We start from the raw sequence: 23,412 nt of genomic DNA, 5'->3' as shown, positions 1-23,412 counted from the left end.
ACAAGAGCTTGGCTCGTTTGAATATTATCATATCTAATTTTTCCCAGAGTTGGATGTTCCGTGAAGCAATCTAGTTTTTGGCCGGACAGGGTGAACTCTGCTCTTGTTTGCTCAAACCTCAGCATTTTTCTTAATAAAATACCAAAAAAAAAATAGATGGATTTTTTTTTCTAAAAAAGAAATACTTCAAGTAGGAAGTTTTGTATGATTAATGAAAAAAAATAATTAAAAAATTCAGGATAATAAGAAACCATTTATTTATTTTTTTCATCCAAATTTAACAGAGAAAATATGAATTATTATTAACAATCTCATGATACATGTAAATATGAATTTTTTTTTTAATTTTTTAATATATTTTAAAGAAGATTAAAATTTTAAATTTAACAGAAGAAGAAGATTCTAATTTTTTAAATATTTATTATAGTTGGAATATTTTAATTTAATAATTTTAAGCTACTCTATTCTCATCCAAACTAATAGGGCCAAACAAATAACTCAGGGGGTGTGAAACTAAAATTAATAATAATAATAATAATAATAATAATAATAATAATAATAATCTAAAATAAGAAGAAGAAAAATCGTGGCCTTTTATCGGCGTTGCGTTGCGTATCGTACAAAAGGACAAGGAAATGCTCAGCTTATCATCTCCTCCTCCCAATCCGTAGCTGGAGAGAAATCTCGCTGCCATTTCCATCTGCCTCTCTCTCTCTCTCTCTCTCTCTCCTCGATTCCTCTCTTTGGTAGAGGAGAAGAGAGCTCCTTCTCGTCTCTTCCATCTTCTTCTCTTTAACTTCTTTCTGTCTCTCACGCTCTTGATTTCTAGGGTTTCGTCTTCCAGTAGCTCCACCTGCGAGGTTTGTATGCTTTTCCTTGCTGGTCTTGAGCTTATCTCCTTGGTTGTCGGATGATTGGTGGATCGAGGAGACTCTTCTTTCGGTTACTCTGGGAGATTAGGGTTTGGCCCGTTAAATTTTGGGCTTTGCTTACGCTTAGGCGGATTGTTTCCACTTGAGTGGGATCTCCCCACAAGAAACCAAAGGATAGAAAGTTTGTTTCTGACGCAGTGGATTTCTTGTAATTATTGTCTTATGAAAAGCAATTCTTTTGTTTTCTCTAGGAAATAGGATTGTCTTCTTGATCAATGTTTGCACTTTTTTTGTTATTTCATTTTACCTGTGGCTTCATGAACTGTCCCTTGAGAAATTAAAAGAAAAGGAGTAGGTGCACTGCATTACTTTGTAATCACTAGTTTGATTTTTATAGTAATCGGTTTTAATATTTCAAAAGCAGATTTTTGGTCCAGTTAATTCAGTTTAACTACATGGATTATCTTCTTATCAAAAGTTTTTTTTTTCCCGTCATTGGTTCTATTCAAGGCTCCTCTTTGTGTGTACCACCTTAGTTGAATAACTTATCCTTCCTAGTGTATTTTGTTGCTTTCTAGCATCTTACATCAGTTGGTGCTAGTTGCTAACTTGCTGTGTACTCTTTCAATAGTCTTTTCTTGCGTATCTCTTTATGTTTCTCTATTTTGTTATTTAGTATATATTCATTTTGTGAGTGTATGGTGTCTTATTCCTCCAAGCTTCAATATCATAAGTATAGGTTTTTTCGTAGCCACTCTAATAGAATTCCCTTTAATTATGATGTACGCAACTATATTTGACTTTCCAAGAGACCTCTTTCTTTGAGTTGAACGAGTCTTCTAGCTGAATTAGACTATGTTGGGGAGCCAGTGATTTTAAAGGCCACAGTCAGAATTATGCTTCCAATATTATAGTAATATTTTCTTTTTGGCAGAATTATGGCGGGGGCTTTGATCCAGGCAGCAATTCTTCCTGCTCTGTCTAGAAGCCACAGTCAGATTCATAGGTCTGCAAAGGCCAGAAGGGCAGCCAAAATGATGTCTAATTCAATAGTGCGTCCCCTTAGTTTCAGAGGCTTCTCAGGCTTGCGCATAGCAAATAGTTTGGATATGAAATCCAGATCAGGACAGGATTTTCACTCGGTTGTAGCATCTCTCATATCAGCCCCACGGGGAAAGCCTATACGAGGAAATGCTGTCGCCATGTTTGAGAGATTCACTGAGAAGGCTATTAAAGTTATTATGCTTGCACAAGAAGAGGCGAGGAGGCTAGGCCATAATTTTGTCGGTACGGAACAAATATTGTTAGGTCTTATTGGTGAAGGGACTGGCATTGCTGCAAAAGTTCTTAAATCAATGGGCATCAACCTTAAAGATGCACGCGTGGAAGTTGAGAAGATCATCGGCAGAGGTAGTGGGTTTGTAGCTGTTGAGATTCCATTTACACCACGTGCAAAGCGTGTATTGGAACTTTCATTGGAGGAAGCCCGCCAACTAGGTATATAAGTTGTATCCTTCTTTATTTAAGAAATTGCATTCATTCATCAATTGGAAACCTCTATTTACTGCACTATTATTTTTTAAGGACATGACATGCTATATTTGTTCTGCCCTTTATAACGCTGTCTTGGCATGACTTTCCCATTTAATAATATCCTTTTCTAACTGTTATTTCTCTTTAAGAATTTGGCTGCCTGCCACTATTAAGGAACATATTCAAGATAAAGCTGAATTGTGAGGATTTTAAATTTCACATTGATGCTGCTAAGTATGGAACAGTATTACTTGCAGAAAGATTTCTTCTGTAAGGTAGAAACGAACAACTTTGGGGGAAAAAAACACTCTTGCAAAAATAGGAATTCTGCATCTCGTCATCCCGAGAGTCATATTAACTTTGATGATACAATTCATGACCATTACTTTTTATTGAATTTCTCAGGTTGCATGTAATTTTTCTTGTATGTATGATTTCTCAGTGTTGCATGTAGGAGTTTTTGGTTGCTTAGTGATAGAATAGACCAAATAATAAATCAATAACACACTACATGGATATCTCGTGTAGCAATAAACAAGATTAAAAGTGGATCTCTGACATTATTAGTTGTTTTCTAACTCCACTGCAGAAGGATCTTAAGTTCAATATTTTCATATATATCATATGCACTGCAAGTTATTATTGAAGTTATTAATGAATGTTGTAAACCTCTAAGTTTTAACGATCTAATACATCTTCCAACTAGCTTATCCATAAGAATCATTTAATGATTGAGTTCTTTCAATACATATATAAACTTGCTTATACCTTGATAAATTATTAACTATAGGGTTTTGCAAATACATATGTAAGCTTGTAATCCATTTATGTCCATGAATATATCACATCAGTTCTTTAGATATTTGGTGCATGCATTCAAAAGGTAAGGAAGCAAAACATCAAACTTTTATAAGTACTCATTGTGAAATGTCACTTGCTTGACATGTCAATGGTAAGATAACTATTTCCATGTGAATGTTGCTCTCCCTGTACCAGAATGATATGTATATTATGTAACCCAACATTGTAATTCTGATTTTGCATACATCTCGTTCAATGTTTAGGGCATAACTACATAGGATCTGAACACTTGCTACTTGGACTGCTTCGTGAGGGTGAAGGTGTGGCTGCTCGAGTGCTTGAGAGTCTTGGTGCTGACCCAAGCAACATACGAACACAGGCAAATCTCAGTATTACATGTTGGTTAATTCATCTAGAATCATTATGATCGCAACATGAATAAGATTTTTTTTTTTAAAGTAGGTCATAAGAATGGTCGGTGAAAGCACAGAAGCTGTTGGAGCAGGGGTTGGAGGAGGAAGCAGTGGCCAGAAGATGCCAACACTTGAAGAGTATGGAACTAATCTAACAAAGCTGGCTGAGGAGGTATCTCATCTTTCTTGTGTATAATGAATATGAATGCTTGTGTACTTATGTAATAGTTCTCATCTATTGATGCCGTTTACAGGGCAAACTAGATCCGGTTGTTGGCAGACAGGACCAGATTGAACGAGTCACTCAAATATTGGGAAGGCGGACTAAGAACAATCCTTGTCTTATTGGAGAGCCTGGTGTTGGAAAGACTGCTATTGCAGAAGGACTTGCACAACGTATAGCAAATGGGGATGTTCCAGAAACAATAGAAGGAAAGAAGGTTTGCTTACATTATTTTTTCATTGTTTTCTGTTGACAAATTCACCTATTATATTTACATGGTTCCTCGGAGGCAAATTCTTTTTCAGAAACCTTCGTTTGTATACTTATGTTCTGTTCTGTTTCTGCTTTCTGTTAATTGCAAGTACCTTTGCTACCTAAAGCTTCTCTAATTTCAACTTTGGAGGTGTGATACTTAATGGCATAATTTGTGTTTCCTAATTTACTCCAGTATTCTGGAATACTAGAGGATATCTTCAGCAAGACAGCAACAATTGCAGAGATATAAATATAGCCATTACATGTAGAGTCAATGCTGTATGACATATTGACATGTGAAGGATTGAAATTTTATGGCCACAAATTGGGAACCAAATGTTTTAGAATATGCACTTTTTACTTTTGCCAAAATACCAAAATCTCTTCTATTGTTCTGACAAATAGGCCTGTTAGTTTGAGTTGGATTTATCAGTTATCCCAGATTTATCATGTTTAGCATACTTACAGACTTAGACTAGGAGTATGATTAACTGCTATTTGCCATCAACTCTTTGTCCTACCAGGTTATTACCCTCGATATGGGGCTCCTTGTTGCTGGTACCAAATATCGTGGAGAGTTTGAGGAGAGACTGAAGAAGCTTATGGAGGAAATTAAACAGAGTGATGAGATAATACTCTTTATTGATGAAGTGCATACATTAATTGGAGCAGGAGCAGCAGAAGGTGCTATAGATGCTGCTAATATCTTGAAACCAGCTCTTGCAAGAGGTGAATTGCAGGTATGAGCCAATTTCATCTGAGGAGGTGCTGGTTATGGTTTCTTCTATATCGTGTCTGTAATATTGTTAAATACCAGAGTTCTGTTTTTGCTTGTTCTTAAACCATGATAACCTCTTTTTCTGTAATTGCACCTTATTCCCAAGATCTACTCAACACATTATCAAGCTATGGTGTCATTTTTTCAGTGTATTGGCGCTACAACTTTGGACGAATATAGGAAACATATTGAAAAGGATCCAGCTTTGGAGAGAAGATTCCAACCAGTGAAAGTACCGGAGCCAACTGTTGATGAAACGATACAGATTCTGAACGGACTTCGTGAAAGATATGAGATTCACCATAAACTTCGTTACACAGATGAGGCTTTAGTTGCTGCCGCACAATTATCATATCAATATATCAGGTTTGCAACTTCTAAGCATATAAGTATTGATGCTTAAATATGCAATATTTACAATTATCTCTCTTTTACATGGACCAAATCACATGGTTTAAATTTGTTACCATCACAAGTGATTCACCATTAAACTAAGGGTCCGTTGGTTTTATATATTTGAAAAAACTACATCTACACATAGAGTGCAGTACTAAAATTAGCTTTTGGTTTATACATCCCATGACATCTTTTCCAAGTCCAAGTTGGGCCCTATGCAGCATCTTGACATCCACTTAAGTTTAGTGGATGTCGAAACACATGCTCTTAGCCTTCGATGGGAAGAAAAGAGGGAAGATTCAAGGTTATTTTGCTTATGTAATTTCTCATTTAATACTACAAATGCAACATCTTGAAATGCATGGCATCAAACGAACCCCTAAATAGAGATGAATGGAGAAAAAGCATTCATATAGCTGACCACAAATAGTTGAGACCAAATGCTTGGTTGTTCTTGTTCTATTTCTTTTTTGGCCCATGGATATGAATCGGTGTCGGCCGTTACTTTGAACCGTGGTTTTTTTTTTCTTGTCTTCTACATTCAAAAGGTTTATTTATCACCTCCAATGATGTCCTTGACTATCACAGCATCAATCAGTAGACAAGTGACATCTATTTCCATTTTATTGTAGTTGATTCTTGTTCTTTATCCCTTTATCTTCTCTATTGTGACTAGGCATTTTTTCTTATTACTCATTTCTGTGTGCTTCAGCGATCGCTTTCTCCCTGATAAAGCAATTGACTTGATTGACGAAGCTGGTTCTCGTGTCAGGCTTCAGCATGCACAGGTAAAGTTTTGTTCAGATTCTCTCCAGCAATTAAAGACGTGCAATGGCAATCTATATGGTTGTTTTAGTACAAGAGCATGCAGCATCGACTGCATATCACTATGCTCAGTATTGACCCCATAGGGGTCCTTTGGATTACCAGCTGAGCTCTGAAATCATTGGAGATGATCCAAGTTTGTTATTTATCCAAATGTAATTGTTTTTGGCCTATTACACGACATGCTATACTTAATTCTTGTTCCACACAGCTTCCTGAGGAGGCAAGGGAACTTGACAAGGAGCTCAGGCAGATCACAAAGGAGAAGAATGAAGCTGTCCGTGGCCAAGATTTTGAGAAGGTATTTAGCTGCCCCTGTCAGACACCAATTGAAATCTATATTAAACAAGACAATTTGTTAGGTACTCTGAGTTGTTCCATAAGATGATTTTCTGATGTTAAGATGCCAATTCTATTCAGTCATGTCTTGTCAAGGAGAAGTTGCTGTTGTTAGCTTCTATAATTTCTGCTTGTAGAACAGCAAGATGCCACCATTGGGCAATTTGATCTTCTATTTTCAGGGAATAATGCTAGTCTTCTTAGGTCATCCTTGTTAACTTAACTTTTAGGTCATCTGTGTTAACTTAACCTTGCAATTTCCATTATGTTTAAGGCTGGGGAGCTGCGAGATCGGGAAATGGAGTTGAAAGCCCAGATCACAGCGCTAATTGATAAGGGCAAAGAGATTAGTAAAGCAGAGAGTGAGTCGGGTGATTCTGGTCCAGTCGTCACGGAAGCAGATATCCAACACATAGTGTCTTCTTGGACTGGAATACCAGTTGAGAAAGTCTCAAGGGATGAGTCAGACCGCCTCCTGAAGATGGAAGAGACTCTTCACACGCGTATCATTGGCCAGGATGAAGCTGTTAAAGCCATAAGTCGTGCCATCCGCCGAGCCCGTGTTGGGCTCAAGAATCCAAATCGACCAATTGCCAGCTTTATATTTTCTGGGCCAACTGGTGTTGGAAAATCAGAACTGGCAAAGGCTTTGGCTGCCTACTACTTTGGCTCTGAGGAAGCCATGATCCGACTTGACATGAGTGAATTTATGGAGAGACATACGGTCTCCAAGCTGATTGGCTCGCCGCCTGGTTATGTTGGCTACACTGAGGGAGGTCAGCTAACTGAAGCCGTTCGCCGCCGTCCATACACTGTTGTCCTCTTTGATGAGATTGAGAAGGCCCACCCTGATGTCTTCAATATGATGCTTCAGATTTTAGAGGATGGCCGATTGACAGACAGTAAAGGGCGAACTGTAGATTTCAAGAACACATTGTTGATCATGACATCGAACGTTGGAAGTAGTGTGATTGAAAAGGGTGGGCGCCGAATTGGTTTTGATCTCGACTATGACGAGAAGGACAGCAGTTACAACCGAATCAAGAGCCTAGTCACTGAGGAATTAAAGCAGTACTTCAGGCCAGAATTCTTGAACAGGTTAGATGAAATGATAGTGTTCCGACAACTGACAAAGATAGAGGTGAAGGAGATAGCTGACATAATGCTGAAAGAAGTGTTTGATAGATTGAAGGCAAAAGAGATAGATCTTCAAGTAACGGAAAGATTTAGAGATAGAGTGGTGGAGGAAGGTTACAACCCGAGTTACGGAGCTAGGCCCCTGCGCAGAGCTATAATGAGGCTCCTGGAAGATAGTTTGGCAGAGAAGATGCTAGCCGGTGAGGTTAAAGAAGGAGACTCTGCAATCGTTGATGTGGATTCAGATGGTAATGTGATTGTTCTCAATGGTGGAAGTGGTGTTCCTGAGTCACTATCCCCCTCTATTCCTGTATGAGAAGCTCTGAGCCTTCAATGTCGCCAAGTTTCTGGCTTTGTTATTAGCTAGTCTCAGTGGGGAGTTAGCAACAGCCTAATGTAATCCTTTTGGTGTTTGGTTTAGGAAAGCAAATTACAACAGAGTTGGAAGTGATATGTCAAATACCTTACCAGGATCAATCAGAACCAGCTAGCACCGCGGTGACAGATCTCTCTTGAACAGGCATTACTCTTCAAGCCATGTAGTTCAGGCCTCATATATTTTTACAAGAGCTTGAACTTGTAATGCTTGAATTTAAAGTGGCTGTAGTTTGATGTAGGCAGTGTACTCTGATTACCTTTAATAAAATCCACATTTTCTAATTAAAATTTGAAAGTTTTTTGTGCAAAAATCTAAGTAACTTTGCTCTCTGCGTTGCAGAAACACCCAATTAACTCATTTTTTGAATTAAAATGCTCTTGCTCATTTTAAAATGAGTCTATGTAAAACTTCTCTTTTACTTCATTCTCATATTACCTTTTTATCTGAACAGGAAGAAACAAACCTAACATTTTCGACTGAGCACTCCTCATAGGAAATTTGAATGGTTCACATTTTGTTCTCTTCTGGTAAAGAACTTATCCCCAGTGCCTATGATGGCCTGACACCCATACAAATTTGAGGTACAATTACGACTGCCACTTGAAATGTACCTTCTTAAATCAATCGTGTCTATATCATTTTGACTGGTCTTGCCTTCTAGAAAATTTTACCAAGCTGGTAAATTTGGTTGAGATTTCTTGTCATAGAAGGAAGGACATCCTATTTGATACTGCTACTGCTACTGCACATAAATATAGCTGGAAGGAAGTAGTGATTTTTCCATACAGGTTTTGGAGGCAAGTTTATGTTTAAATCCTCTTAACTATTTATCAACCATCATTCTTATCATCAAACTTACAGTACACTTTATTGTCTTGCAGCAGCCATGATTTGCTAATCCACCAACTCAGCATTCAACAAAGTTAAAATATTTCATACACATTTAATTTGAAGAGGGCTACAAGAAGTCATCTAATGATGATGAAACTTATTGTATCAATTGGAACACTCAACTACTCATTCATCATCAGATTTTGACACAACAAAAAGGATTGCTGACTGACTGAAGTGAACAGAATTTACTGAAACACACACACACACACATACACATACACACACTCTTGCTCTCTATGACTTCCTTCTTCTTTTTTTCCATTTTTTTTTGTTGTTGTTGCAAAATAAGATCAATGCCAATCTCACTTGTACTTACACATGCGGTTAAACATCTTTTAATGTCATTCAAATGTTTCTGGCAGTGGTCTGCCTGCTAGAAAAGATCTGAAGAGAACAAGGGATCTCTCAGGCTGTGAGAATGGAGCTTCATGTGAAGCTCCTCTGATGGTTGCAAAGGAGAGGCCATTTTCATACACCTGAGTCCATCCACCAACCTGTAGGAGTACATCATTCAGACTGGTATAGATATAAATGGCTAAGAGAAAGTTTAGTTGAACAAGAATTAATTGGAAATTGGAATTTACCTGCTTCCCTTCAAACCAAACTCTATAAGGAATTAGTGTTCTCAGACCTAGTTCATTCGCCAGCTTATGCACAAGCGTTCGGCTCCCGGTTAAGGGAATGACAGAATCCTGATCCCCACTGCAGTGATATAAGCATCATGTAGTATAAGATATTTGTCTTTCCTTGAACTCTATTAATTTGGATAGAAAGATTGAGATGTAGCTTGCAAATTACCTATACACCAACACTTGAATGCCAGACTTGATCAGTGATCCCACAATTGGAACAGTGGGTATCTGCAGATTTAGAAGCTCATACTCTAGAACACTGAAATGAACCAAGAAAGTATACATTAAGTTGGATATAGTAATAACATCATTGACGATACAACAATACATTCTATTGCTTACTATCACAATTAGATTTCAATCTAAGCACAGATAAGTGAAGAGAAGCAAAGAGCTAGAGATTAATACCTACTGCAGACTGCCCATCTAGCCACCCCCGTCAGTCGTGCATGCAATGCAGCTTGTACGTCTCTCCGGTTAAGGTAATTCACCGTCTCATCTTCGACGCAGACATCTATATGCTCGCCAACTTGCTGCAGCATTCATGCAAAACCAGCTGATTAGAGTGAAGGTGAAATAAGGAAAAAAAGTTTGAATCTGCTAACTGCTATGGAAGATTTGTACTTACTTGTGGTCTAAGAATCTTGGATTGTGATAGAACTGATGACAAACAGACGTCAAGTGTGACGTCGTACTTATCGACAAATCTACTTGTTTCCTTTGTCACTTGGGTCATCACCTTTGAGCAAATTGGGCTAAGTGAGCCTCTGTAATACTCGCTTACATAGCGAGAGTAGTTACAAGCGGCGGTGAAGAGTCTATAAGTTGAATCTGATATCAATCCATGGGACCAGAAGAACTCTGCTCTGGAGTTGAAGTCGGTAGAGAATTCGAGCACAGGATTACCCAACTATCAACAAAAGCAAGGAAAGATTCAGTAAGATGGTGAAACCAAACATCCCAAAGTCTCAAACTTTTGTATCACTCACAGCAATTCCTTTGAGATTGAAGAGCTTTTCCTTCTTGTTGAATTCCACCATGGCTTGCGCAAGTTGGGGAACATAATGACCTGAATGCAGGAACTAAGTTATCAATGCCCTTTTGAACATCAAATTAAAATGTATATGGTAGAAACTAGAAACAGCAATGGAGTTCTACCTGCATAGCTTTCTCCTGTAATGTAGAGATCCCTGTCCTTATATTGTGGGAACTTCGCAATCCAGCGCTTCACGAATATTAGATTGTCCCTAGCTTTAAAAACCAAAAACAAACAACAATCTCAGAATCCACTTGCTGTTTTAGTTCTGCTAAATTCACTCTATCCATAGAACTGCTACATCAACTCTAGTGTTCCAATGTTTCTCCATGTCATCTGAATGATTAAGTTAACAGAAAAATGATAAAGTTACTAACATTCTCCCTACTGTCTCATGTTAATTACTTATGTTGTTTAACATCCTAAGCAGTTATAATCCAACATCATCAATTCCTAGAACCTCGTAGGAAGATAAGAAGCAGAGATAAACTTTGTCTACAATGAGAGAAAGTGAAATGTAGAAGCTACCTGTCATCTTGTCATCCACACCTTCATAGTAAGAAGAGTCAGAGGAGTAGGAGAATCCAACTCCTGCTGGGCTCTCCAAAAACAGCATGTTGGCCTCTGCCATAAGAATAGGAAGTGAATCAATTTCTCTTCTGAAGCTTAGAATGAGAATGCAACCAAGCAGAAGGGGTGGAAACATCAAAAGGGTACCTTTGTTCCAGCTATACTCATTCTTCACCAAGACTTGTCCACTGGGTCTAAAAGGTCCATTCTCAGAGAATGCTCCAACTCCCACAGAAGAACAACCTGGACCTGTAAAGATAGAAACAAAGATGTCTAGTAGCTATATCCAAAGAGCTTTTCTACTTTCCCCCTTTTGCTTTACAAAATTGCGTTTTTTCTTTTCTTTCTTTCTTTCTTTACCTCCATTAAGCCAGAGAACAAGAGGTTTTGTTGACGGGTCTATCTCTGCCTCAGCAAAGTAGTAGAAGAGAGCCCTGTGCTTCAAATCATCCACTGTAATGTAGCCGGAGTACTGGTTGAAACTGACCTGAGGTTGGCCAGGGAGCTTTGCTATCTTGTCTTGGAGAGAGAGAGAGGATTCTATCCCCCTGGAGGAGCAGACATGGATGAGAGTGGCAGCCATTATAATGGCCTTCCATGCTACACTTTGCATGTTTCAGAGTAACAGAGGCTAGAGAAAGAGACAGGAAGAGAAAGAGAAGAACAATGCAAGCACAACAAGGAATTTGCTCTCTTCCCTTATCTTTTCTTTCCTTTTCCCCTTTGATATTTCTTTGCCTTGATGAAGGAGGAGATGTGAGCTTTAAATAGACAAAAGAGTCAAGTGGGGGGTTTGCAGAAGATTTAAAAGTAAATGGATTAAAGTGTGGCAGAGAATTACAGTGGCTATGTTTGCACTTGAACCCATTCTTAAAGAGTTATTAAACATTAAATTATGTTACACAAAACTATCTTGAATTCCATATGGATGTCTGTAGACTTTATAACAGTCTACAAAGGGTCTATGGACAAAACAAAAAAGCCTTGGTAATTGGTATATACAAGAAAGTAGGCCTTTTGGCATCACTAACTACATCAGCTTCTTTTTGCCCCTACTGGCTCAGAAATGGTGGAGGTTGCCTTGTCCCCCTTGCAGGGCAAGGGAAGCCAGGAAGGGGATGGATGAATGGGCTTTCTAGTCAAGGCAAAGATAAAGGAAATTATAGTTCCTTTTATTATTCTTTTTACTTTTGTTCAACTCATCAATTACTTCTTCTTTTTTTATGAAAAAGGTATTGAATTAAATGGGAGAAATTTTTTATATTTTAAATGACCAATGAGTACGATTTGAACTCGGAATCTCTAATTAGTCTAACAATTTATATTTTTTTTAGAAAAATTTATTAAAAATATTTGGCCCCCCTATACTCTGCCTTTCATGTTTGAGTTAATTTTAACCTAACGATAACCGACTGACTAAAAATTATTCTCTTATTTTTGAAAATGTGAAACAAAATGTCTAAAATACCTCTCGTTTGATCTTAAAATATTAAGAAACTTACTCAAAGGTAATTAAATTGTTTTACATCTAAAGTTAATTTAATTCATCTATATAGTAACTGTCTAGTAAAGAGTCATTTTGAGATATTAAAACTAAAATCTAGTAGTCGAATGATAAATACTGTACAGGATGATATGAATGATGATAAAAACAAAACAAGAAAAGATATTTTGATAATTTTTTTTCTTTTCTTTAGTCACAAATAGTTGTTGGGCATGGAGTTTTGTATTATTCACTAACTCTATTAAATAATTAATATGTTTAGGTTTGAATTCAATTCCCTCCTTCAGAAAACTGAATCCAATCCATTGCTGCTTGGTATGTTCTTTCTTGTAAGAAAAAGCTTTCCAGAGGCTGAGGCAGTTGTCAGGAATAATCCTTGTCTTACTACAATTTCTTCCTTCACCCAAAATAATAGAGCAAGTGAGTGAGTTAGTGAGAATGGCTGATTGATGCTAGGTAAGTAAGAGCATTTAAGTACCAACCTAGATCTCTTATATTGTCTAATTTCAAGTAGAATGACATTATGATCAATGCAGACTTCAAGAAGTTCCCTTAATTTTTTTTTTCTGATTGAAGACTGGCCATCTCTTATATACCCTCTGAATTCTTAATATAAGGGTTGTTTTTGGTGGAAAAGATGAGTGTACCTATCAGTGCCTTTCCAGAACAAGAGGCTGTAATAATTGGTGATAATACTTTTAAAGAAAGAAGGCACCTTCTTTTTGTAAAAGACTAACAAAAGGTGGTCTACAAAGATGCCACTATTATGCTGGTGTCTCTCAGAAGGAATTGTGAAATTTGTGATGTACCCTAAAAACCACACCCAATGCCTGCATTCCTGGTAGACCAACATATGAAGTTTTTGGACACTTTGCAGTATGAGCTATGATTATATTGCACCTCATTCAGACATTATTTGCTAATCTTTGGGCTTTGGCCTTCTGCAAGGCAGTGAATTGTGGTCCTAAGTGATGAAATCATAGTTTATTTCATATTATACTATCTATCAAAGATAAATTCATTAGGTAGCGGATCAATAATATATTTTATGAATTTAGCGCGTTAATTCATGTGCAGCTTATGGAATAGATAGTAGAAAATAAGAAATAAAAGTGGGTCGACGAGATTTGAATTAATGATACTTAAACTATTGACTCTAGCTAATACCATGTTAATTAAATTAGTTGATTCAAACCAATATTTAACAATTATTATGTAGATTAAGACAAGAGAGATTTGAAATGAAGTCGCTCTAATCAAATAGAGCAAAGACTTCACCCACAAATTAACTACAAATCTTTGTTAGCATGAGTTGGGGTGACATTATTCAAATGATTCTTGTTGAACTGTTCTTGTACCAGCATTCAAGATTGAGCTGACGGAAGATAATGACCAGTCCTACCAAGATCCAGGATTTCTGTGAGAAGGATGCATGAAGACAAGTTCATTATTTTTTTTAGGATGTTAAGCTGCTATCAACCAACCTTTCATCACCCACACACAGACACAGAGAGATCAAACTGGTCTTCTTTTCATTATTTTTTTCCTTCCTTTGACCAAGCAAAAGGATTATATAGATTTTGAGTCTAATAGAAAAAGAATCCAAACCTCCATCTTCACCTTCTTCCACCTTTCTTACTCCCTTCTCTTCTATAAGCCTGCAAAGTTGTAGAGGACACTGCATGCCCCCAGTAGGTGGGGGAATTCCCTCTGATAGCACAAGGCATTTAGAAAAAGCTGCTAACTCTCATGGCAGCCACCCCACCATTTTTGTATCCATCTCTGACATTTAAGCATGTACACATGTGAAGCATTGAGCATGGGGATTCTCCAAGAACACATTTTGGCCCTCATCTCTCATCAGCTCTTCTGGGGAAGAAGAAGATGCCATCAAGTTGATCTGAAACGCTTAACATGCCAATCTTTGCACACCTCTTGCAAGTAAAACAAAAGCCCTCAGACTGCAATCATCTGAATGGTTTTCTAACCACAGTAGAGAGAGAGTGCGGGAGAGTGAGAGAAAGAGAGAGAGAGAGGAAGAAGCTATTTGCCATTGATTAGTTTTCCTTTGCCTTGTGTGTACCTTAGGACAGGTGGTGAATGTGGAGTATAGTATGTCTTGGAACAAGTGTAGAGATGTGGATTATGAAGAGAATCAGGTTAGGCAAAGCACAGACCAAGTAAACAAATTAGAAGCATAGGGATGTCTCTATTTCTTGCTTTGAATTCTTCTTCTTCTTCTTCTCTCTCCCTACTTGGTTGAAGTATTTATTTAGGACAACCTTTTTCTTTTGCTAAAAGCTACTTTGTTCTAATTATATTTATACTCAAACAATTTACCTAGACTTTCATTTGCTGTCAATATGCTTACAATGACAGCAATTATAATACTCTGTAAATAGCTTAAAATCTATTATAAAATTGTAATATTTTTTCTCAGATATAGCAGATTGGTAAACAAAAAAAAAAAATTAAAATTAAAATTCTATTGCTGTTGCTATCATCCCAACCAATTGCAGTATGTGAAATGGACAATTGCTTCAATAGAGCCAAATATTAAGCATAAGAATTTTTGACCACAAAAGGAGAAGCCTGTTGCTGTTGCTCTCCTTCCAGCATTGACTAGTGAAAGAAATAAGTTAAAGAAGTATGGCTATTTAGTTTGCTTGCTGCAATCTGGCTGTATTGATTGAGATGGCAGTAAGAAAAGAAGTCAAATCCTACAATGATCTTGCCTTGAAACCAATGAAAGGATAAGGACCAGTAACAATTAACCCATTGGTTTTAGTACTTGATGTGACTAACACAGATATTTTTTGTTCTTAATGGTGAGAAATACTCCTCAAAAGAAGATTTTATTGTCTTTTTATTCTTTCCACTCTTCCAATCTCTAATGCACACTGGCATTGGTTTTTTCTTATCCTTGATGCAAAATTTTTTAGGACAATATACTTGGCTACTACTCAATTAAAAATATGAACTTGTAGATGATTTGTTAACAATAATAAAGAAAGTATGGAGAAAGAATTGTGCTAAAAGAAAACTGAGGATGAGAAGCAATGGCCTTAGGAACCTTTTATTATTCTGGCACCTTGGTTAAGTAGCCTAGAAGAGAAGTAGATGAAAGCCACCAAGCTGTGGGATGGGATCTCTGGTTAAATGCATGGTGACATCCAGATAGTTACAGTTTCAGTTTTGTCATTGGAGTTCCCAAGTAGGCTACTTAGCGAATTCCTAAGCTCCCCAATATGGTCAGACATTTCTAATGTTTTTGAGTCTTTTAGTATAGATTTGTGTGCATTAGTTCACACAAACCAAGATACTAAAATTTGTCTTCTGGGTCATGGTTCAGTACTTCTGAAAGACAAAAGTTTAGGATTTCAAAGGAGCTCCCAGTCCATGGATAAGGAGGAATTTTTCATGAATAAGCCCTCATTTATTGGCGAATAGCAACAAAAAGTACTAAGAGTAGGACATATTATCACTGTTATCAAGATTAAAGCCTACAAAAACACTAAACCCAAGTTTATGATGAATGTGATAGAATAAAGACTAATTGATATCACAAAGCTGAGATAGATAGATAGATAGATGGATAGATGGATGGATAGATGGATAAGATGGCATGGAAGAGTAGATTGGAAAACAACAAGAAAGATCCGTTAGTCCTCACTCAACTGTGTATCCAATGTGTTGGCAAATGATACACTGAGCCAGAGAGACAGCTGGTTGTGAAAAAAAAAAAGGACTAATCCTTGAAGGAAACTTGTCTTTAGATGAAGGGGAATCTTCTGCTGGGCAAACACAACAACACTGTCCTCTCTACTCACATACAAATCCACTCACCCACCACAACAGATCTTTGTGAAAGATTATGCCCCATGTAGTCAGTCACCCAGTCCTTGGCTGCCACCATTTGGTACCCATCACAATGCATTGGATCTTGTACACTTATTAGGGTCACCACTGTCAATACTAGCACAGCTTTTTAGCTGTTTAAAAACTATTCATCTCAGGTAAATATTATTATCATATGTGAGGATTGTAGGGATAATTTGATAACCTGGGAGAAATATTACAGCCAGTGAACTACAGTGATTCTAGTGTTAGTATACCAGCACACAGAAGAGTCCATTAGCTTAAACTAAACTCATATAAAGTAGAGTGATTTAGTAAATGACTTATGTGCTCCCACATGAGTGTCTCCTAATAAGTTTTTTAATCAGAGGCCTAATGACTTCTTTAATCAGACAAAAAGTTGACAGGCGTGCTGCTTGGGGAATGTGGGGGGGGGGGGGGCAATCACCTCCCCTCTTCTTCTCTTTGGAGGCTTGCAAAGAAAGCAAAGAGAGCTTTTGTCCATGTCCATGTCCATGTCCACCCTATTTGCTCCACACCCTTCTTGCTTCTTCTCCATGAATTATTACTGGTAAAGAAGTAAAAAAGTTCATTAGCTTTCCATTGTTTAGTGACAGTGTGACACCCACAAATAGTTTCATTACTGACAGTATGTATATGTATATATATATGTGTGTGTTTGTCCCATTAGGAAAAGGCCCTGTGATGGTAAGTTCTTAGCTTTTCTCTTAGCTTGGTCAAGTCTTGATACATATTAGCTTAACAAAAGAAAATTTCTAAAATTAATCAGAGTATTCTTGTCTTGCTGAGTTATGAAAGCTCTCACACTTATCTAATCATTCCTCACTTTGAGACATTGCAATTGGAAAAGTTGCTGTTAGAGTTATTGTTAATCATAAAGGAGATTAACTAAAAGTTAACTAGAAAAAAGAAAATTTACTACGTTATGTTTAAATATTGTAGGATTAAAGAGAGTAAAAAAGAGTTTTATAGTACCCAGCAAAATGTTAAAACCACTGTGTTTGGTTCTTTTGATAGTTTGAAAGCTTCATTCTAAGACAAAATAGTACGAAACTTGTTGAGATTAACAAGAATTTTGCTGAGTTTTGATGTCGTTCTAGCCCACTAGTAATTGGAACTTTTTGTTGGGGGTCTTAAGTTTTCATTTTTTAGGAGGATTAAATCAAGATTATTTATTATATCATTGTATGAGATAATCTATGTGGTAGGGTTTAACTCAAATTCCCTGCTTAGTTACAACAACAAACATCATAACAAAGAAAAATAAAGTATCACGTTCTAAGGCTGAAATATAATATAATAAGGAGCACAATCCTGACAAATATGCAGATGCAAAAGACTTAAAATTAGTCTACGACTTTATTATAATCCGATAGTTGAAGGTACACAATCCTAATCTTCAACCAACAACAAAATCTTACTAAATAAATGGGCAAGGCCGAGAACAAAAGGGACGAACACTCGTGACCGTAATAAAGAAGAGCAAAATTGTCACTGACGGTAGAGAAAATGAGACGACTGAGATCAACTCTCCCTAGATATATTATCGTATCACCAGATCTTATACATTCTGCCTTATCTAATGTAATACTTGTATAACATTCTTAACCACAGCATTGTAGCATGTAAGGAAACATCTTTGCCGTTAGTAAAGCATACGGAAAAAAAAAGAGCTTTTTGCATGCAACCCTTTAAAAATCCCATATTTGTTTGTATACCTCTCTAAATTATATATATATATATATAGATTACAACCGTTAATTTTTCTTGTATGAATTACCCCTCAAAATCAATTAACCATTCTAACTATCTTGTTTATAATAAATTATGAAAGCCTAACTCGAAAAATAACTGGGTGGGGGTTATAACACATGATTTTGAGGGGGTATACATATAAATATCAACTTCAGAGGAATACATTAGCAAATAAGGGATCCTAATCAAAGGGATATATTAGCAAATAAGGAATCCTAATCAAAAGGCACGGCGGGCAAAATTGCAAAAAAAAAAAAATTAAAAATTAAAAATAGGGATTTTTTTACAAATCACACCTTATATTTTGCCTATTTTATGATTCGCAACCCATCTTTTGGAATTTTATAACGCGACCCCTTATTTTTTTTAATGTTCATTTAACACCCCAACATTACTTTAGCTAACTGACATTAACCATATTATATAGTTTATGTGACTCTAATTCAAAGATTACTAAAATACCCTTAAAAAGTTTTGACCTAATCTAAATCCCCACAAAATCTAAATCTTCTTATCTATAACTAAACCCTACCTCATAAAATTATAATATCAAAACCCACAAACCATAAGAATCCCCAAAAATCCTTACCACATACAAGCATTAGAAGCTTTCCCAACTTTACCTATTTTTCTTCATCTCTCTAACTCAAACTCTTTTTTTCTCGATTTTTCCCCAAATTTTTTTTCATCTCTCTCTCCATCTTTGAGGTCGCAAGCAACAAAATCGGCTTGACATTTATGTAATATTCTCCATGGTTTGAGAAAGAACAACAAGTATGGATGGTCATGTTATGAATAAAATTAGAGATAAGTATAAAGGTAATTTAGGAATGTTATAAATTACACAGTGGATTATAACAGAATATTCTCTTTCTAGTATCATTCAGTTTGATTATGATTAGGTTAAGTTAACTCAGGGTGTTAAATGAACATCATAGGAAAAGGGAGGGGTCGTGTTATAAAATCCCCAAATACGAGGTGCGAATCATAAAATAGACAAAATGTAGGGTGTAGTTTATAAAAATCCCTAAAAAATAAAACAAAGATACGGTGGGGGATAATATTCAAATTTCTCCTCCCCCTTTTCCTTTTTTCGCTTTTTGGACCCCCCCGTGAAAATTTGTCAGGCGTGTAATCATTTGAGCCCCAAAAAAAAAAAGAGCCGGCTGACAGCGTGCAAGATAAGAACACGGGCAGGCTTACGTGGCGGACCACGGTCGCCTTGATTGGTCGCTCTCTTGGTGGGCCCCGCACCCCCCCTGGCCCATCAGAGGCATAACTTGAGACTTGAGTGAGAGAATGGATAAAATTCCAAAAAGAAAGGAACAAAAAATAAATATAAATAAATAAATAAATAAATAAAAGAGTGAGAGAGAGAGAGAGAGTTAAACTCTTCTACTTGTCTTCATAGGAATAGTCAAACAAAAGACTTAATTAATAAATAAAATTATATGGCATACTTTGTAACATATGTAATAAAATAAGGTTAGATATGTTCATAATAGCAAAACTTAGATGGAGAATGTAATATTTATGATTATTATCCCACCCATTTTTTTTTTTTTACCTCTTTTAGTAGTATACAAGCTGGGTAAGTGATAGTCCAAAATGGGCCTTGGCCCAAAGGGATATCTTTCACTGACATAGCTGGTAAAACTTTGTTTCATTAACTTTATTTGCTAGCAAAAATATTTCTTGTTTGTTATGTATAAATATAAATCAATCTTTTCATTGATATTTGTTACAATCGGACCACATGAGTTAAGTTTAGTTGAGTCGAGTCGAGTCAAATTACCGTTCAACATCCACCCTATAATACAGCCATCCACTATCACCCTCCGACGACTGCTACAACGTCAGATATTTACCGTTCTACCCTCTCTAACTTATCTCAACTATTTTATTTTTAACTTTTTATCTCGATCTACGATTTAGGTAAAACTAGAGCTATTAGAACCTTATCTCACGAGGCTACTCTCACCTAAATTTTCATAATTTTCTTACGTCCGGATCGGTCCAGATTTAGTCCATAACAATATTTTTACACTATATTTGCAAAAAGATAAGTAAAAACATATGACATCCTCATAATATTTTTAAGATATATTATTTAATAGGCCCAACCACCAGCACAAAATGGGTAGAAGAATTTGTTTGCGAGGATGATTTTCATGGAGTGGGTTACGACTTAAATTAGCCCATTGTGATATGTTTATACGAGAGAGTTGGCCTAGTTGTATGATATACTTATTCAGAATGGACTAGTTTTATTATTGAGCTTATAGGTTACGAGGTGTTGAATTATAAAGATAAGGAGAAATTTTATGCCATTTTGCTCCTTTACGGTTATATCTAAACTGAAAGTGTAACATTTTTTTTTATAATATTTGATTGTATCACATGTCGAATTTAAAGATACTCACCAGAGATAAAGTTATACATGATTGAAATAAGTTTTCCAACACATCTAAAATAAAACCAGTTGAATTTCATGTGACAAAAATATGTACTTGCTTAATATATTTGTTATCAGAAATCTAATCAGTACTTAATTCTTTAAGACTTCGACTCTAATGAGTCTTTTTAAATTTGACATGCAGTTTGGTTAAATATGTTGAAAAAAAAAAGAGTGCAACGGTTGCATTTTAGTCTAGATCACAAGAGAGTAAATTAACACACAAAAAAAAAATTACTAGAGAGTAAAATGAATTTAGGTCTTAAAAGGAGCATTTAAGTCAACTTTGATGAACATGGAATATCTTTCTTCTACTTAGATTGCTAATGTATGATAAGAAATACATCTCTTCTATATATTCTCAATCTATAGAACATAAAGACATGGAGTTTAGACAACAAATGTTATCCAGAATAATTTATCTATTCTCCACATCTAATTATCCAGCTTTGCCATGCTTTGAATCATAATATCACCATGAGTTACTATCAGCAAAGAAATGAAAATGATACATTAGATATCTCCAAAGTTAGACAAATGCACACCACTACACTTCAACAACATGAGAAAGAATTAATTGCCAACAAACATAAATATATATATAGATTGCTCATACAGCTTTTTCACTCTGCTCTTGTGATCTCTGGCTCCCTTTCAGAACCACATTGATCATGCTTGATAACTTGCCGTCGAATCCTATTTTCGCCTACACAAATTGCATTCAGGAATAGGCTCTTGATTCTTGATAGTTTTGATGCTTTATTTTTAACTTTGCTCTTCAAACATCTTGAGCACATCAATGTGTTGATGTTATCTTCACTTGTTTGATTCTGGAGCATCATGTGGAGAGATGCAATCTCAGTCTTCAATAGCTGGTTTTCCCTCATAACCTTTTCAATCTGATTCTTTAACTCTTTGTTACATCTCCTCCTCTCATCTAACCTTCTTGAGAGCTCATTCATGTACTTGAAATTATCCTCCACAAGCTGTTCTAAAGGTCTGAAAATTTCAGAATCTTCGACAAATTTATCATCAATCTTCTCTCTCTCATCTCTGAAATATGTTTGAGAATCTTCTACCAACACAAACCTGTCTGAAAGATTAGTACTCATTAATATTCGATCTTTCGAGTACAAATCGAAGCCATCTGCGACGCTCTTGGCATGAGAATCTAGCTCAGGATCTTCGACAACCGACTCAGGATTCGAATTGGATGACTCAAACTTGTTCTGATCACCAGGAAAGTTGTCAATCCGACGCGAGGAAAGCGATGATCGAGTAAAGATCTGGCTGCAGTAATCTACCAGCAACTGGCACAGTCTGTGGAAGTCTTCAATTCTCTTCTCAATCTCTGGCTTCTTGTGGTAGTACATCTCTGCCCTCTTGGCAAATGAATCACCATCCTCTAGCCTTATCAGTGCCAATAAATCTTTGGTGCTCTCTTCAAGATCTACACATAAATCAAAAGTCAGATAGCCAATCAATCTCATTATTTCTTTAGTACATCTAGCAATGCAAAGAGATGTGTTGCCTTTCACGTATGTCAAAAGACTTATGCTCCAAGGGAAGAGAAAAAAAATAATAGGATCAATAGAGGTGGTTAGATAATAAACAAAAGACTCATTTCTTTGAATGAAATAATCAATATGGACAACAAATACCATTAATCTATCTCACCTGAAATATATCTCGCATAAGAAAATGAGCTTGATTTCGCTATTTGTCGATCTTTATTTATGTTTTATTGGTACAATTGGGCTCTTTTTTCTTTAAATTTTGTCAAATGCTCATAGAATTTCTAATACCATTGATTTATTCAAAGTAGAATCTTTCAATCTATTCTTCTTCCATTACCGAGTCTTTGATACAATGATACAATGACCATCCTATCTTCTAAGCATTTGAAATTCTCTAACTCAACAATGAACAAAGAATTTGAAGAAGATTATTATGGTTGTAAAAGAAATAAAAGATCAGATTAGAAGTAAGCAATTCGCTTATCAGACTAAACACAAACCCGAGATGCTCGATCGAAACCATGAGGATTTACGGGGACTTTCATGGTGATTGAATGAAGAAGCTAATGAAACCTTCTCCGATTTAGCATCCATTTCTTCTACTCTGTTTTCTTCTTTAGCTTTTTCCTAGAGTAGATTAGAAGGTTAAGCATAATGGTATCAAGCTTTTAAAAGCAAAAGAAAAAGTTAATTAGCTCCTTAAAATCTTCTCTTTCCAATTTAATTCGCCTATTATTTGAATTAGTTGACCGTTTGTTAGGATCATGGAGTATAAACAATTCAAAGTATGTATTATTAAAAATGATTCAATTCTTAAATTTTCGAAATTTTCTGGGATAAAAATCTGGTAAAAAAGATCAAGGATTTTTAAGGCAAGAAATACTCCTCTGCCTCTTTTGGTACAAAATATGCTACTTTGAAATTTGAACTATATCAAGCTAATAATTATTTTCCCTTATAATTTCTATCTAATACCCAGAGTTTATTTTAGTAAGACAAAAAGAAATATTTTTGTTAGAATACTAAGGTAATTTCTTAATTATCGTTCCTCTCTTCTCCATTTTGTCCAAGGGCTTATAATTAACATTAAATATACCATCTAAAAATGGTTTGAGACGTAGTTCCAAACACAATAAGCATAAATTTGGTTATATTATCCCCCAGGCATTACTCTTAAGAAGATTTAGAGAGTATTTCCCAAGCAACAAACCTTTTCTCG

At 36.1% G+C, this 23,412-nt stretch overlaps 3 protein-coding genes and 1 long non-coding RNA gene across 4 annotated transcripts; 2 read left to right on the top strand and 2 right to left on the bottom strand.

Annotated features, from left to right (window-relative positions):
* The first annotated feature begins 650 nt into the window (after positions 1–650).
* LOC140767607 (chaperone protein ClpC1, chloroplastic) lies at positions 651–8,238 on the top strand. Its single transcript, XM_073107596.1, has 10 exons — positions 651–860; positions 1,807–2,369; positions 3,470–3,585; positions 3,669–3,791; positions 3,874–4,059; positions 4,622–4,837; positions 5,024–5,241; positions 5,984–6,059; positions 6,308–6,397; positions 6,710–8,238. The coding sequence occupies exons 2-10, from the start codon at positions 1,811–1,813 to the stop codon at positions 7,886–7,888; spliced, it is 2,763 nt and encodes a 920-aa protein (XP_072963697.1). The 5' UTR covers positions 651–860; positions 1,807–1,810; the 3' UTR covers positions 7,889–8,238.
* A 163-nt stretch (positions 8,239–8,401) lies between these two features.
* Positions 8,402–8,969, top strand: LOC140765983 (uncharacterized). The gene is made up of 3 exons (XR_012105262.1): positions 8,402–8,532; positions 8,613–8,748; positions 8,833–8,969. It is a non-coding gene; the product is annotated as an uncharacterized lncRNA (long non-coding RNA).
* Positions 8,905–11,846, bottom strand: LOC140765908 (serine carboxypeptidase-like 45). The gene is made up of 10 exons (XM_073105261.1): positions 11,444–11,846; positions 11,231–11,332; positions 11,042–11,137; positions 10,636–10,728; positions 10,467–10,546; positions 10,106–10,387; positions 9,886–10,010; positions 9,644–9,736; positions 9,430–9,547; positions 8,905–9,339 (listed from the first exon to the last, which is right to left on the bottom strand). Exons 1-10 carry the CDS (start codon positions 11,694–11,696, stop codon positions 9,187–9,189), a joined length of 1,395 nt encoding a protein of 464 aa, XP_072961362.1. The 5' UTR covers positions 11,697–11,846; the 3' UTR covers positions 8,905–9,186.
* A 9,436-nt stretch (positions 11,847–21,282) lies between these two features.
* On the bottom strand, positions 21,283–22,787 carry LOC140767494 (uncharacterized). Its single transcript, XM_073107427.1, has 2 exons — positions 22,694–22,787; positions 21,283–22,126 (listed from the first exon to the last, which is right to left on the bottom strand). The coding sequence occupies exons 1-2, from the start codon at positions 22,785–22,787 to the stop codon at positions 21,300–21,302; spliced, it is 921 nt and encodes a 306-aa protein (XP_072963528.1). The 3' UTR covers positions 21,283–21,299.
* Between the last annotated feature and the right edge of the window lie 625 nt (positions 22,788–23,412).

This window comes from Typha angustifolia, chromosome 1 (genome assembly GCF_048772165.1).
Source record: "Typha angustifolia cultivar Huaian chromosome 1, ASM4877216v1, whole genome shotgun sequence".
Taxonomy (NCBI): Eukaryota; Viridiplantae; Streptophyta; class Magnoliopsida; order Poales; family Typhaceae; genus Typha; species Typha angustifolia.
Note: the sequence above shows the minus strand (reverse complement) of the source record. Positions and strands in the feature narration are given on the sequence as shown.